Source organism: Dicentrarchus labrax, unplaced genomic scaffold (genome assembly GCF_905237075.1).
Source record: "Dicentrarchus labrax unplaced genomic scaffold, dlabrax2021, whole genome shotgun sequence".
NCBI classification, from domain to species: Eukaryota; Metazoa; Chordata; class Actinopteri; family Moronidae; genus Dicentrarchus; species Dicentrarchus labrax.
In genome coordinates this window covers 16,288,492-16,306,059 of record NW_026136724.1, presented here as the reverse complement: position 1 = coordinate 16,306,059, position 17,568 = coordinate 16,288,492, and the positions used below count along the sequence as shown (strand labels likewise).

General features: G+C 42.0%; 1 protein-coding gene across 4 annotated transcripts in view; it reads left to right on the top strand.

The window, feature by feature from the left end:
• The window catches only part of si:dkey-97m3.1 (fatty acyl-CoA reductase 1), a 52,406-nt gene that overhangs the window by 4,922 nt on the left and 29,916 nt on the right, over positions 1-17,568 (top strand). For 2 of the 4 annotated variants that reach the window (XM_051392256.1, XM_051392255.1), the window contains exon 2: positions 13,647-13,934. In XM_051392256.1, coding sequence (XP_051248216.1) covers positions 13,647-13,934 — 288 coding nt within the window. Of the gene's footprint in view, positions 1-97; positions 262-5,705; positions 5,726-13,646; positions 13,935-17,568 lie in introns of those variants that run through there. The other 2 variants (XM_051392257.1, XM_051392258.1) reach the window with 2 other exon arrangements.

The following is a 17,568-nucleotide window of genomic DNA, read 5'->3' as shown; positions in this document are numbered from 1 at the left end:
GATTCTTAACTGCAGTCATTATGTACTCTAAACAGGTTTGCTATCTGGTTTTTAAAATTATTTTACATTGTGTTTTTCTTGCTTGTCCAGGCAGCAGCTGTCTTTCTGTTTGAGCTGGGTATTAAACCTCAGTGCTTCTTGATGCACGGTCGGATTTTAAAGCTTATTGTTTTATTCTTTTGCTCTAATTCAAGACATTTTCCAACTTCAAAGGATATTTTTTATATTTAAAACAAACAGCCTGCTTTCAGATTCTTAAATGTAAGTATTTCTCTGCTCAGATTTTAGTTTGTGGTAAATGTCTTGGACTGTTTGGGGGGGGGGGTCTGCAGATGAATCGATAATGACAATACTTAGAAGGCAATGCCCTAGATCAGATGTTTCCTGGTTTATACCAAAGTAGGCAAAGTTCTTATATAGTTCCTCCCTGGCTGTAATGGGAATCCAAATAAAGAGAAAATAAATAAAGATGAGCAGAATGTGAACTAAAACAATGTAGATCTCCAAACTTGCACTAGTTGATATTGTCCTTAAATGGTGCAATTCTTTATTAGATATCATTGATTAGATTACCAAAAACTGTATTGTTCTGGCCCCCCTGAGGCAGTTGCTGTTCTGTTACTGTATACACAGACCTATTTAAGAGCCGTCTAATCAATTTGCCTACTGTATGAAACACAATGGCCAGAGAAGAGGTAGAATAAATGCATCCAGTGACGTAATGTGTACTGTATGTCATTTGTAAGAAATGGGCCACAATGGACAGAACCTCGGGCTCGAGCAGATGTTGTAAATTGGCATCGGTCAGCGTGTCACAGGAGGGTAATGGAGAGGATTTATAAAAGGCTCTATGTGGCAGTGAGTCACCCAGTGTTTGATTAGTGGACCACCGCATGGAGCAGGCTTTCTGAACGCCACTTTCTTATTAAACGTGCAGATCACAGTCAACTGAATCTACTTGAATTAATAATAACTCTATAGAACTTAGCAAGAATGAGTGCTTTAATAAAGTGGTGGGGGGGGGTGGATCAATGTGCAATAAATAATAAAAAATCTAAATGTAATGATAGATAGTAGAGCTTTTAAAGTAAAGGCAAGTCTGAGATGTGTTTTTTTTTTTTTAAATGAAGATTCAGCTGCAGTACACCCCCCCCCCCACACACACACACACACACACTTCAACAGCTCCTATTGACACTAACTGCTACACCAGAACAGTCAATATTTGTTCCTTGGTATACTGATGCTTGATTAGGTTATACTTCAATTCTATTATCTTATACACCAGCCTGTTTTGACCTTGCGAGCTGATAGCTGTGGTAAAAATGTAAAATGTTTCACACCGTGATTGCAACATTGCTTTCTCTGTTACATTAATCTTTTGATGAGGGCGTCGTTGCTTCCAGAAACATGATACTGTGGGTGGTGCAGGGTTTTCCACGATTACGCATTTCCAAGAATTTGTTCCGACTCAGCACATAGGCAAGTCCAAACACAATTAAATACTTCTGGGTTTACTGTAGAAGAGGTTGAGTCATTGACGAGCTAAAAGTGAACAGCAAAGTCCCGATCAGATGACTCCCACTCACCAGAAGCAAAAACTACAAAAAGAAGATATTTGTTCTCCAAAACGACTATTTGCACATAGTTTGGGAGTGACAGTTAATACCTGGGATATTATCAGCCTAATTGATGCAACTGAGCAATTGGCATATATTAATGATCATTTATTTGGAAATATTATGCAGAAGGATTGTATACATCTTTGTATGTTTGTGAAGTTTTAATGAACATTTGAAGAATCAGAACTGTAACAATAGTGATGTCGTTAGATTTGGTTCGACCCGAGCTGTGGAATATTAAACCATCCATCTTTGCTCACCATTTCTTAACCTTTCTTACCCTTGGGTGTGTAAAAACTACAAGTTATAAACTCCTTAAATTAGTTATCTTATTAGTATCTGCCATGAGAAGCCAGGATTAAAACCCAAAGATATTGAGTTGACTTTGACATAAGACTAAGGAAAGTAGTAATTTCCCACATTTAAGAGGCATTTTTGACTATTTAATTATCACAGTATTTGCTGTTGATCAATTAATTGACTAACAATCTCTGCTCCAGTTTAAAGTTTTACCTCTTCTTGGAAGTAACAATACACGATAAGAGATTTTAATTAAATTCACTACATAATGCTGTAGAGGTCATGTCTCACATATTACCTTAACACATTCTTCGGTATCAACCTCGTGATGGCCAGACCTGTGGTAGTTGCTCTTGCTGTTACAGGATCTGTAGTTGAACACTCGGTAAAGTAAATACGAAACCACAAATTAATTGACAAATCAGATCCTTATTTCGAGCTCCTGGACAGGTTTTTAGAACATGTCAAACAAGCGTATCCTCTTTTGCCTTGCCGAAGGTAAACAAGATTCATCCATCATACGAGGCTGCAACTGGACTGGCAGTTCATGCCTGAGGGTTGTTTGTAAGAGAAAGAAGTTTTCCTTTTGTTAAACTCGTTCTCTTCCCATACGTCTGTAGGAATGTGCCTCTGGAGCAAATTTGGAGTGATGTTTGTCTCGGACCCCTCTAGGGATGCCTGTGGCAGGGTGGGCCGACCTTGCTGTCTGTGTCTGGGCCTTTTTTTTTGGATGAAAGCCCAGCCTCCTATGCATGGGCGGTATGGCCGGCATGCAAGGGAATGCATAGCTGCCTCTTCGTACATTACAGGCTTTTCTTTTCCTGTGACCTGAGCATAAATATCTAACAGGGTATTTCCTCTCACTTGTCTGCTGATTAGTCGGAACAGAAACGAGAGAGCAGGAGCTTATTGTGATTGCATCCTCCACACAGACCACACAATGCATCGCAGTATTGGCCTGGCACAGAGGAGATAAAGGTGCAGACTCTCAGAGCTCCTTTTGAAGTGAACCACAAGGCCGTTTTGTTAAAGTAAGAATGCAGGTAGATCAGAGACAGTAAATCTCGTTTATCTGGCATTTAATAAAGCCCTTTAAAGTTGTTATTGACTGTCCTTTTATTCTCCCCATGTATTAACTCTGTACATCAAAGCCATTACGTTTGCTTTTAGCTTTGATTGTTAATAACCAAATTGTTTACAGTTTATTTGTGCAGTCAATGTAGTTTTAAACGTATCGTATAACCGTATGAAGTTATGACTAACATATCAATACAGTTATTATTGACTCATCCTGCAGACATGCAGCAATTCATTAGAGTTGTTTGTGGCCACTTTTATTGATCTAAGGAAGTCCAATATTCGCTCTTTCCTGAGAAAAATATCTGGCTCTTCAGCTGCTTAATGCTCCACTATGTATGTCGGCTGTCTGTTTTGAGGAGGTTAGCATACAGTCAGTTTATCACAACTTTTTTTTAATACTGGAGGAAAAAAAACAAAGCTAGAAACAAGGTTGAGAGCCGTGAGAGTGAACCAAAACAGTGAGCCGGAAGACAATAAAGCGCTTTCGACAGTTGAGGTGAACTTCAGTCGGAGGGTAATTCTCCCCGGGTACGTCACAGCTCTACCGTTTAGGTTGCACATAGTCATTTGATACATTATTATGCAAATATTGATTAGTGCAATAGTAAATAATTACTGGTTCCAGCTTCTCCAGTGCTTTTTTTCCCTGTTGGATATCCTAGTACTTTGAATATCTTTTGGTTTTCAGGTGGTTATCAGAGAAAACTGTGCTGATAATATAATATTTCACACATTTCTTTTTTACAGATATCCTTCAATTAATGGATAGGGCTGAAATGATTAGCCAATGAAATTATCAATTTGTCGACAGCCAATTAATTGCTATCAATTTTGATAACCTGTTAATCATTTACTAAGTTATTTATCAAGCAAAAATGGCAATTCAACTAAGCGTCTCAAATGGGAGGATTCACAATTGTAAGTTATATAACTATTAAAAGACATCGCCTTGGGCTATGGGAAAAAAAATTTTGTGCCTTTTATTGTCTAAATAATAGAAAAAATGAAGGACAGATTACTTGCTGAACACAATCATTAGTCACATTAGTTGTTTGTACAATAATGAGAGCCTTGTATTCAACCCCTTGTTGCTAATTCCCAAGTAATCATGTTTACCACCTGTTCAAATTAAGCACCTTGAATCTTGAAGAGACACCACATTGACCCAATAAAAAAACCACATCAGTTACTCAGGCAGGAAGGTGCGGCTCTAAGTGGCCTCTCAGAGTCCACATCCTCACTCCAATCCCAGGAAGAGAGCAGCCTTTCTTTTAATCTCTTCGCCTCGCCTTGTACCCAGCAGACAGCCAAAGCTGACTGCATCCTCTTTTCCCTGAAACACGCTAACATACACTCCTGCATCAACAACAACAACAACAACCCTGTTCTTCTGGCCCAGATACATTTGTCTTCAATTCACAGGAATTGACAACACCCTCTCTGCCGTGTTTGCTTGTTTTAAAGGTTGCTCATCTCCACTAGAGTTTCATATGCGTTAAATATGATCACATCTCTACTGGAATGAGCTGTGTGTGTTTGTGTGTTTTAGGACAGCGTTACCTCGTGTCACATTCACCGATAAAAAGATTATATTACAGTGTTTAAATCCTGTTGCATTACTGTGTCCTAATCTGTCCACCAGCAGCGTAAATCTGAAATAATCTGTGGATGTTCATCTCGTGCTCAAAATCATCAGCGCCGTTGCCTTTTCTACCTTGGCTCTAATCTGAACGCTTGATGGATGGATGGCTGGATGGCTGGATGGATAGATGGATGGATGAGATACTCAAACAGCTTACCAATTGACGCCAGAGCTGCCCCGTCATTAATTATAAACCTGGCCGGCAGCAGCACAAGGTGAAGCTATCGAGTATGTGTGCAAAAGAAGTGCATTACTCTAAGTGTTGTGTCTTCACTCCAATCTATCTTTGAGCCGGATACCTGATTTAAATGACTTGGTCACAGATATTGGTTTCCATGCAAGCGAGCTGCTTGTTGTTGAAACGCAGGGACAAGATGATGTATAGCTGCAGTGTATCACGCCACCACTCAGCTGTCAGCTTCATACTGTAAATTGATCTGTAATTTTGACAAACAATGATATGGAGTGATCACCCTTGCCTTACGCCTGCAGTGAACATGTTATACTGAGCAGCGATGGCAGCTTCGAGGAATTGCCTGCTGAGCCCTCAGTGATATCCTGCTCCATGCCGCTTTCCACATTAGGAAAATGAGCCTGCAGGATAAGTGACAGGGCAGCTGTAGCCTGTGACCCAGTCTTTTTCTGTTTCTGTGATAAGGGGTGGAGAACGCCTCACCCGTTACGGCCTGTTTCCGCCATCGCTGCGTGTCCCTATGTGCGATCCCAAGTGCATGCTGGGTGAAAATATTTGAGTCCTGAAACACTCCCTGATTCATTATTCTTGCACAATAAAGCTCAATAGTGAGCAGTGAATTGAGATTTGAGAGACACTAAATGGTGGTGCAAAAGGATGATTCATCCATCAACAGGCGTGGTGTTGCATAGTGGAAATTTTTTAATGTAGTACAAGCAAAGCATTGCATTGTGGGATTTTTAAAAAAAAAAAAAAAACTAGTGTACTAGTGAAACTGCACAAGTTGTAAGTTCCCTGATAGACAATGAGCTTGTGGAATCAGAAAGTGTATGAATGAGCTGATGAAGGTCATATGTTGACTGCTGCTGCAACTATAGATCTTTTTCAGTAAGTAATCTGATATTTTTTTATCTTAATGGTCTCTAAAATGTCAGAAAGTAGAAAAAGAATCCAAGGAGACCTCTGCAGATTGCTTGACATTCAATGTATTATCATGGAGGACTTAGAAACCAGTGAATATTCCTATTTAAGCAGTGGAAACAGTAAAATTGTGGCACTCTAAATACTTAGTGTTCACTTTTAACTGTAATTGCCATTTTTTTCTGTTGTTTCCACTCTAGCTGACTCTTATTTATCTGTGAGCAAATGCTAAATGTGGTTTCTGTGTTTTTGTGTTTTTGAATTGGTTAAAGTACATTTGAGGCCCACTTTATCGCTCTGTCAGATTAGTTTGGTATTGCATATTTCCCACACTCATACCACAGTGTTATAACACAGAGCTTTTGTGGTTTTTTTGATGCTGAATACTTGACAACATTTTTTTTTGAAGAGATGGTAGGACAGTTGGTTCCCAAGGTTTAGAATCTCATACATAACAGAAAATTATAGGCTGCTACTTGATCTCTATTTACTGCCAATACACAGAGACAGGGTGTGGATTTGTTACTTGAAAGAGGTCCGTAGGAGTCATACCTTGAGTGCAGGTTCACGACCTCTTGGCACGGGCCACTGCACGCGGAGTAAGGTTGCCCGTCTGGGTCTGAGCCAGGCGTTCACTGACACCACAAGCACTCAGAGGCTCTGTCACTCAGAGACGGCTGGTGTAATTACAGAATCTCTCTCTACCGTCAGACAAAATGTAGACAATACGCTGATGTACGTGTATGTGAACACACAGAAACATAAGCTCTCACACTCTGAATCTCTCGTGGCCAGATATCTGATAGAGGGCAACAACCTTCATGTGTAGATGTGAAACTGGTTCATGGTTTAAAAAAAAAAAAAAAAAAATGATTAAATTAAAGAGACACTGCTTAAATCCTTGAAGCCCAGGGCTAATATAATCAATTGTAATTAGATAAGCCTTTAGCTGCCTTGGAAAAAAAAAATGTGGAAGAGAAGACCTGCTGGTTTTCGTGTGGTAATGCATTCTCGGATGATGGCCCTTCTTTTAAAAAGTGCTGTGCAATTACGTGGGTTCGTTTGAGGAACAAAGTCATGACCTCATACTAGAGCGAGGGAGTCGAGCTGGAAGTTTAGTATGTGACTGAACTTTTTGAAAGAATTAAAACTTTCACTAAACCTTTTATTATTTTGAACAGCGATCAGTCGACCATTGCTGAACTCCTTCTCCTGAAGCATAGCTTAGCAACCATAACTGTAACGTTGGAGCTAGTGGGCTGTAATACTAATAGCAATGCTCCTTTATTTCCATGTTTGCTGCATGATCATCAACTGGTGGATGATGTCTTTTTGCCTGGGACATTAACCTCAATCTTTTAGCGTAGCATCATGTATGCAGCATATAAGACCCCTACTTGTCTCGCCATGGGTCAAAAGACGGTTGCTGGCTTTAAATGAGAGGCTGCTTTTGTCTACCTCTGTCTGGAATCAAGGAGCCATTGCCTACTAACCTACCTCACCGTAAACTGTTTCACGTTAATAAAACACACCTAGCAACAGTAACTAAGGGGCGCAGGGCTTGATGAATGGTCACTTTGACACGTTTTATCACTACTTTTTTTTTTTTCAGCTCTATTTTTCTTTTCTTCCAGAAGCTAATACATTCTTATTAAATCTTATCTCATGATCCGGTCATTACGCCGGCCTCATCCCCTCTCCCTCTGGGTAAACTCCGAGTGGCTCATTTCCTTCTCTACTTGAGATTGTCACAGAGACAAAAACCAGAAAATGCCTTAAACTGCGTGTTGACAATGAAAACGTTCTAAATGAGAAACCATATTGTTTCTTGGAGCTTTGCTGATTGAGACACGATGTGGGCGGGTTCTGTCTGCACCTGTACCTGCATATTTTTACACTTCAGGTCTTTTTCTTCCGTTGCATGCAGGTAATTGTGTAATGGGCCAATACGGGTATGACCTACAACTCAATACTGTTCCTGAATGCATCCTGTGTAGACAGTTTGGAAGCTGCTGATGTTCATGGTGCTTTCCATTCTTGGGGTCTTGGATCCTGCATAAGTTGTTTGACCCCCTGGACCCCCTCTGTCTCTTGGCTTGAATGCACTAGTTTGACCTTGTCTTTTCAGAGGTGTCTATGTTGGCGTAGAGATGTACAAACATCCCGCAGTGGCAGTAGTGGTAACTCAGCTTTTTTTTAATTTAACAATGTTGGCACTGTTATTTAGTGAAAGGCACTGACTTTTCCTTTGTGTTGCTTGGCACTGGGATCTAAGTTGACTAATGCTGCTTTAATTATTGGCTGCATTTTGCAGCATTTTGGTCTTTCTATTTTTCCCACACTCCCTCCCTCCCCCTCCTGCCTCTGTCGGCTTTTGTCCGTTTATAATGGTCTTAGCCAGAGTGCAGCTGTAGAGCTAGATTTTTTTTTTTTTTTGCTTGTGTCTCCAGCAGCACTCTTCTGACCCACTAATAGAGGGGTTGTGTGAGGAAAGGCCGGAGGCAGCAGAAGGACTGCAGAGCTGTGGCTTAAAACAACCCGCCTCCGACAAACGGCGTGGACCTCCCGGGGAGAGAAGCTTTGAGGAAAACACAGAAAAACCCTCAGTCGGAAGAAAAGGAAACATGAAATAAGGCCAGAGTGCAGAGGCATTAGCTGCGGACAGCAGTAAATCTCTGCAGCTGAGCTGTATTCTTATGCCTCGAGCATCTTCAAACTTTATTTTTGAAATGACCCTGAGTGACTTTGAACATGATGCAGTGCTTTGTCAAGATGGCATCATAACCCAAGAAGCCGGTCCCTTAAGGTTTTAGTGCTCGTCCTTGCTGCCCAGTACTTTTCCTTTCAAGTCATAATATAGACTCCGAAAAGGATGCTGTCTTATTCATCAGTGACAACACAACAAGGTTAATGCTGACAGACGTTGCATGAACCTTATTCCGTTTGTCCCTGTACTACGCGTATGATTGACGAGGACATAAAGTACTAAAAAATGTTAGAGTAAGAAGGAAAAAGAGAAGTTGGTTAGAGATCCTTTTAAGTGAAGTAACCTCCATCTGGCTCCCTCTTGTTGCAGGATGCATTTGTCTACAAGTTGTTACTAGTTTGTTCAAAGAATTTAGATTTTAGATTATCCTACCTCTTGTTGAATGCTGGAGATGCATCTCATAATTCATTATGGGGGTTCCAATCTCATGGCAGTATTAACTGGTCTATACAAACATAAATACACCGTGGACTGTTCTCACTGACCGAAATGAGTCTGTAGCACCAAGGATCAAACTCATGTACCGTTAGTTGGCGTTAAAGGTCTTGTTTACATATTCTTTGATTTCCTAAGTTAAGTAATAACCTCCAGCTTCTCTAATGTAAATAATTGCTGCTTTTAAGTCTTCCATATCAGTAAACTGAACCTCTCTGGTGTTTTGCCCTATTATTAACATTCGGATGGAAATTTCTCACTGTTTTCTGGCATTCTATAGACGTAGTGATTACATTGTCACTTACAGCCCTAACTGTTTATGTCTGTAGTAAACAGGTTGGGATTTCTGAGCAAAGAGGCAGAAACTGGACTCGACATAATGAGCTTAGCTCCTGTTTCCATGTTGGCTTGTAGAAGTAGGTGGCTGGACATCATCAGCCTAACTGAGAGAGAGGCAGGACGTGGGGTTGTCTAACCTTAGAAGAATGCAGTAGCGGGTGTCTGTGTGTGTGTCTGTGTGTGTGTGTGTGTGTGTGTTTTGAGTGTCGCGAATCTGAAATGTGCGCAATCTTCCAGCTGCAGGAACATTTCCATTGTCAAACGTTAATCTGTAGTGACTTTCACCCCCCCGTGCCCTTGTCCTTGTGTCCACGGGGAATCTCTGTGAAGCACAAAGCTGGAATGTCAGGGGCCTCAGTAAAGGACCTTTACTGACCTTCTTATTTTGATTTGTGCGTACAGAGGAGTAAATATGCAGATAATACCTTGTTTGTAAGTTATGAATCCAGGAAAAAGGATTAAAATAATCAGAAATAAAATAATATATAAAGCTCAGTAGACTTGTGTGTGTGTGTGCCTGAAACCCTGTGCCTGTGTTGTGTTTGTGTGTGTGTGTGTGTGTTTGTGTGTGTGTGTGTGTGTGTGTGTGTGTGTGTGTGTGTGTGTGTGTGTGTGTGTGTGTGTGTGTGTGTGTGTGTGTGTGTCAGACGGCAGAATGGAAGGAAAGCAAGTAAATACAAGATTGTTTTGTTATCTGGGCCACGTTTGGCTCAGGAGGATTTGGTTTCCGTCCTCCGTCTTTGGGCAGACATGCCGGGAATCTGCAGCCCAGGAGAGAGGATGAAAAGCAAAAAGGGGGTGGGGGAAACTGATCTTGTGCACGAATCACTAGAAGTGCTGATCAAGCTTGTCTGTCTTGGCTAAATGTGGTACTATTGTTGCCAAGTGCAAAATTTTACAAGCAGGAATCCCATTAGCCTTTTTTTTTTTTTTTTAACAGGCTGGTTGGCAAACGTCTGCCACCCTGCTCCCGTGATTGGTTAGGAGCAGGGAATGATGCCAACCAGAGACAGGAAGCTGTCATCCAGTCTTTAAGAGGCCTGTGATAAATTCGATGCATCGTTGTCATGGTTGCACGCAAATGAACAGCAACATTGGCAGCGTGGTTGTGAGCTCTTAGCACACACATCCAACACGATGCTTTCCATCAGAGAGACAGCCACACAGAAAAACACAGCTGAAGACACATGACAGCTCAGATTGCTGTCACTTATTGTCAGTTAGCTGTCCAAAGGGAGCAAGGACAAAGTCTCACACTGTAAAAGTCAGTTACAGATGAGCTGCGTTGCTTTTAAATGGGGTTTTTGCCACAAACCAAAGAGGCTTTGGTCTCTCAAACTCACAAACTGAGTCTTAAAGCATATATTTTATTTCATCTGAATGAACGACGCGTGTAGTGGCGTTATTGAGTGCATTGTGTAACTGCTTTTAAGACTTGACGGGAAACATTCATGCCTTTTTGTCTGAAGCGCAGTTTTATGACTTGAGGGCGCAATAGTGACTATGATAAAGCAGCCACATGCTTGCTCTTTCAGTACTCATTTTCATACAGGAGGCTTTTCTGCAGCCATAAACTTTCCATTGCCCTCGCTCATTTCCTTAAGTGCCTATAAATGCCTGCTGTAGTATTGTTGTCTCAACCTTTTCTACTGAGGGCAGTTACAGTGAAATACATTAGATTATATTGGACTTAAATTAATCAAACCCAACAGAAACACTGTAGAAAATCAGGACATTTGCATGTTGTTTTTTTGCCAAACATTTGCTGTTTTTACATTATTTACTGTAATTTATGACAAACAAAGCAGCAAATTGGCTATCTTTTTGGTTTTACACTGTTAGTCAGTCAGACAAAACAAGACATTTGAAGGTGTAACATTGGACTGTTTTTAAAGCCCAAAAGATTAGTTTCTCCACTAATAATCAATAATGAAAGTAATCGTTAGTTGCAGCCCTAGCGGTCAGAGGGTAGTGAGGTCTGTGATTAACTGAGACATTGACAAATGAGTCAGCAATGTCTCCTTTAGGAAATAAAATGTAACTTTTGAGCACCTAAAACCGAAACTATCATCATGGCAGCACTACCGGGGCTAAATGGAAACCATGTGTATATATAAATGTGTGTGTGTATATGATGGAAAATGACATCTGCTCACTGCAGAGCCAACTGTTGCCTCCAGACACTCAATAACCAGCTGATGAACACTGGGAGCAGGGTCAGTACCCAAGCTGATGACCATTAGCTGATCCCTCTGAATATCAGAAAACGCATCAGCCTCTATCTGGTGCTTCTGTCCTATAATGAGGAACCTGTAGGACCTGGCCGCCTGCCACTGCTAAAGCAGCAGACGCAGATTTATTGTATTGAGTTGGCCCAAATAAGCAGACACAGTCCATTACACCACCATCATTAGAGCAGCAATTGATCCAATTAAGTTGCCATAGAACGAGGGCGACTGGACATCCAGAAACACGTCAAAACTCATTTAAGAATGACAAAGAGGGCAAGTCTAGGTCACTTTATCTTGGGTAAATGTGTGTCTTAGCAGGGTGCCGCAGGTGTATTTGAGTCATTCTTCATTTTGACTGCGTTTCAGTGGGTTGAGATTGTTGTGTAAATGTTGTGGCTAAACCATCAGGGCTTCCAGCTAAGGTTGATTTAGATCTGTCGCTAAGTAAATCTCATCACGCAAGGACAAACCCTGAATCAACACAACAGGCTGCGTTCTGAAAAACTCTCCTCACGCACAACTAAGACCTTGTGTAATGGGGGGGGGGGATTACATAGACAAAACCATATGCAGGTATCAGTGGTGCAGCGTCTCCAAAACAAGGTTAAAGTGTTCTTGGTGTAACTTTGGGAGCAGATAGAATATTATCAGTTGATTGTAGTTGGACATCCTGTGCTGCTGTGTTTTGTGATTGTGGAGGGAAGAGTGTGTGTGTGTGTGTGTGTGTGTGTGTGTGTGTGTGTGTGTGTGTGTGTGTGTGTGTGTGTGTGTGTGTGTGTGTGTGTGTGTGTGTGTGTGTGTGTGTGTGTGTGTGTGTGTGTGTGTGTGTGTGTGTGTGTGTGTGTGTGTGTGTGTGTGTGTGTGTGTGTGTGTGTGTGTGTGTGTGTGTGGGGGTGTGTGTGTGCGGGTGTGGGCTTGGGCGGGGGCGTGCGCGGGCGTGTGTGTGCGTGGGCGTCCGTGCGCGTGTGTGTGTGTGTGCGCGCGCGTGTGGGGGGGCGTGGGGGGGGGGGGGGGCCCGTCAGTCCGTCTAAACGTGCCAAGAAAACCAGCAAATATTTACATTTAAGAGGCTGAAACTAGTGACTGTTTGACATTTTGAAAATTACTGAAAATACCAGTCAAGTGTTAGGGCTTCCTTTTCTGTCCATTGACTAATCATTACGATATGACTACTCTAAAACTTGATAAAACACTAGTATCACTTTATTTCTGTAACTCAATCAGTACATCTCCTCTGAGCCACATTAGGTAAATCAGAACAGAATATTTGGGGATTTTTCTGTTAATCTGACAAAACAAGACATTGGAAATTGTTACCTTGAGCTCTGGGAAATTATTAATGGGCATTTCCACTTTTTTAAGTTGTATCTACTAAAAAAAATAGGAACTACTACAGCATACAACCTTTTGCTATTGACTGATTTAGCTGATCAACATAACTCTCAAAACTCACTGGTGTCAGTATCTCAAATGTGAATATTTGCTGAATTCCTTGGTCTTCTATGAGTGCATTGGAAATGTTTGAGTTTAGGACTTTTGGTTGGGCAAAACAAGCAGTTTGAACACTGCTGGGACTCTGACTTCTAAAATAAAAATGAAATGGTGGTGATTTCCCAGATAATTACTAATATGTGGTTGCAGCTTATAAATGTAACTTCTCCTCCAGAGCACAGCCTTTTCCTGTGCACTCACCAAACATAGTCGCGCACACACGTCAGATTGCCCCTGAACATTGCCCTCTCTTCATCTGCCTGTATTAATATTCATGTAATTTGCATACTAGTTACATGTTTCTTCTGGCAGTATGAAGGTCAGACCAGAGAGACACCACCAATTCTGAATTTGTTTCAAATGTGTTTATTTGTCTCCTAAAATATATCAAACAGAATCAATTTTAAAAGTCTGAACATTCATGGAGACTTTGTTCCTTCTTACAACATTGCCATCACACTAGTGTGATTTACAGTTCAGTTTTAGCTTCTCCCGGAACCGTTTCATGATTGAAACTCACCATGTGTATGTATTCACACAAAAGCTTCACAAGTACTTCCTGATACGGTATTCAAACTATTTGGCTTCCAGCCCTCACATTCATATCCTCCTCTTCTCCCTGCAGGAGCTGTCTGAAGGCCGGCACCTCGACAGATTAGGAGAGCAGGCAACAGACGGACAGACCAGACTGACAGACATCTGCAGTGGCACAGCGGGCAGCAGAATGGCGTCCATAGCTGAGTACTATGCTGGCAAGAACGTGCTCATCACAGGAGCCACAGGCTTCATGGGAAAAGTGCTGGTTGAAAAGCTGCTGAGGTCTTGTCCCGAAGTCAAAGCCCTCTACCTCCTGGTCAGACCCAAAGCCGGGCAGTCCATGCAGCAGAGGGTCAGCGACATGATGACTTGCAAGGTAAGGGCTAAATGGTTTTACGTAATATGTACGATTTATCCCCCCCCTGCTACCTTTAGTACTCAAGATTGCGTGCATATCATTGTAAAAGGAGAAATAACTCCCAAGGCCACTGATTATATAATGCTGATGTTAAAACAAAGTATATTTCAGTTGTTCCATGCACATTACAATCTAATATATTTTGTTGTCTCAGCCAGTAACGTGTTGTTTTAGATACAAATACATTGGTTTAGGCTGTAGATTTGGTGTTTAAGGGAGAGTGGTATAGTATGTCAAAAGAGACGTCATTCAACTGCATTATTCTATATATGGCAGTTCTAGATTAGATTACCTGTTATTTAGGATGGTAGAAACCTTTAGAAAAGTGATGACTGAAGAATGGTTTACAGCTAGATACATGAGACTTTCTTTTTTTCACCACCATCCCAGAACTCACAAGGAGGAGCACTGACATTGTTCCACAGCAGCCACACCTGCCTGCAGATGTGTCTTGGACATGTTTATGGGCCTTGCAAGCGCAGGCGTCGGCTGATGTTCCAGTATGTGACGATACCCTTGTGGCATTACATTTTCCACCATATTTTCCGAAGTTTGAACAAAGCGAAAACACTCAGGCAGTGCCCATGTTGGCTGTAGCCTAATTGGTCTTGCAATAATTTGAACCACAGCAGACAATTAATGTGGAGAAGCAGCCAAAAAGGGAGCCATTTGACAAAGTGCCTCAATTAAACCATTACAGCAGCACCTCTCAGGCCCTCCAACCACGTGACATTCGGTATATTTAGACATTTTGACTAATGGGCTGTTGATTTTAATCATCATTCAAAACCAGGGCTGTTCAAATGGCATTGTGGTTGTACGTGAGTTTATGGAGCAATAGAACATTTGCCTGTGAAATTACAGCAGCAGCTGCTGTTGCCATGGTGACGCAAACTTAATGACCCCAGAAGAGTCCAATAGTTCATCTTTGAGCCTTCAACTGAGAGACACAAAGAGTCAGAGAGCAAAGTGAGAGGAGTCTGAAGAAGAATACTAAAAGGTTAAGTGAACTTGAAGCTACCTGATTGAAAATATCTGGTGTGTTTGTGCAGAAGGGAGGAAGGTGAGAATGAGGAAGGTGGATAATGAAGGCAGGAGGTGAGGGGGAAAGGATGGAGGCCAGAGATATCCGAGGAAGAGAAGGTGGTGGTGGTGGAGGGGGAGGAGGCTCCAAATATGTGGCATCAGCTGTATCAGGGCCAAGCAGCAAAGCATGACTCAACAAAAAAACCCTCCAAACTCTATGTTGGACTTAATAAGGGCCGACGCATCGACACTGTGTGTATTGACGCGCTCAAAAGCAGCTGCCGCGGCTGCTGCTCTGCTCGGCTGTTGTTGGCCTCAAACTGTCAGAACACCTAAAGAAAATCACACTTTCGCTGTATTCCCCTTTCTCTTTCTCTGTCTCCCTCTAATAGCATCTATTTTTACCGCTCCCATTGAACCTCGGTACTGCATTCATTATTCTACTCACTGCTGTAATAGCAGCCGAGCAGCAGTCTGATGATCTATCCCTTAATTTACTTTTTTTTTTTTTTCCTTTATTTCCCCCTACTTCTGTCGAGGTAAGCTTCATGCTCCGGCCATCCCAGATTCATAGAACATCCCTCTCACCGCGTAATTAGTTCACTGTGACACAAACAGGTACTGTAAAGGTGCCGGTTAGCAGCAACCTGTAATTTATGAGCAGCATAAGTGTGGGCGATGGAGAGAGGATGTTATCCCTTTTTTTTTTAATGCACATTCCTTCTCTGCTTTGGCTTTTAAGGAAGAAAAGAAGCGTTCCTCTTAACCTGCATCCGTATTCAGAGCAGGCACTCGTAAGCCTGACAAAGACTGACAAGAAGACAGTAATTGAGCTAAATGCTAACACCAGCATGGCAATTACTTTAGCATCCTAGCACACTAACCTTTGTGTTGGACAAACACTCAGTTTGACCTGATGATGGCGCTAGATGAAAGGTCGGGGGGGGGGTTATTACAGTTCATCTTTAGTTGAACATGAATGTCTGAACAAAAATTTCATGGCAATCCACCCAATAGTTGAGATATTTCAGTCTGTACCGAACTGATGGTCCAACCGAGCCAAGAAACATTCCCACGCACAACCCCTATAAAACCATAAACTGTTGGTTTTATCTGATTTAGACTAATGCGATATATGTCGAGTTAATTACGGGGCTTTAGACGCGTTGTTGGATCGTATTTCTTTTACCTTTTTTGGACAGAGCCAGGCCAGCTGTTTCCTCGTCTTAAGCTTAATTACCAGACTACTGGTGGCAGGTTCATATTTGATGGACAGATATGAGAGAGGTATCTAACGCTCAGAATTAAAGTGAAATAAGCGTATATTCCAAAATATTTAACTATTCTTTTAAGCTGAGACTGCTGACACAGCAAATCACAAAGTGGTAATAACAGAGAGTGAGGATAAACGGTAGACGATTAAAAGTCCACCAACCTGACATGTAAAATTTCAAGATTCCCGTTGCGCGTTAGTAAGTATTTAACCCACTTCATCTTCACAGATATCGATGTATAATTTATCTGCTGCTAGTGTTTGCATCATTTCCCCCTCAACTATTTTCCATTGGATTTGGCATCACTCTGATAGTGTCTGCTATCAGGACACTGCTTGATGCTCTGCCAACTACAGACTCGCTCACGCTCGGGCCACATTCAGAAGTTATGTCATTAAATTTCCATGACCAAGCCTCAAGTACCAATTGGTATTCATGCGAGTCCTCAGGTCAGTATTATTCTATTCACCACCAGGATAATTCATGAAGGAGAACAGTGGCTCTGTCTCTTGAGTAGCCTCTCCTCTCATCCTTCAAGCCGGCCCAGTATCTTTTTTACCACCTGTTGCTAGGTAACGACCAAGAGATCTGTCCCGTGGGTTTTTTTTTTTTTTTTTTTTCAAAGGATGCAATCAGGGGAGCTGCCCCGAGCTGGACGGGGACAAACCGATAGGAATCTCATTGTCTGTGTGCCTCTCCACTGCACCGACTTTGACATTTAAGCGCTGTCTGTCTGTGCAGAGGCTTCTTTGATCCAGTGGAAATGTTTAGACGCCTGGAGCCCTTGCCGCGGAGCCAGGCACTGACTGGCATGTCAGGCACTTGATACAAGTAGGCCTCTGGGTACACAGAGCCTCTTTCCCGCCGTGACATGCTTTTCTTGCCCACCAGTGGGCTGTTGAACCCAGTAACGGTCTTAAGTTCCAGCTCTGAGGCTGTGCAGCATCTTCATACTGCAAGTCCACCACTGTAACTGCAAGAGGAGAGGGTCAGATGTTGGGTGGGGTAGGTGGGAGCTGGAATGTCTTTTGGGTAGGAAAGGATCTTGTGGAATTTTGCCTACAAGGCTGGATCCTAGATGGGGTGGGCCGGCTCAGTGTTACTGTAGAATGACTATTGATTTGTTGCTTTAGAGGCTATTGGGTGATCAGTGTGGCAGCTGTAACACAGACGGCTATGGGTGATACTGGATTTTGTGTTTGTGTGCTGACTGCATGAGGATTATCTACAGGCTCTTCAGGAAAGGAACAGTCCCCTACTACTGAAACCACTAGTTGAATGATGGATGATCA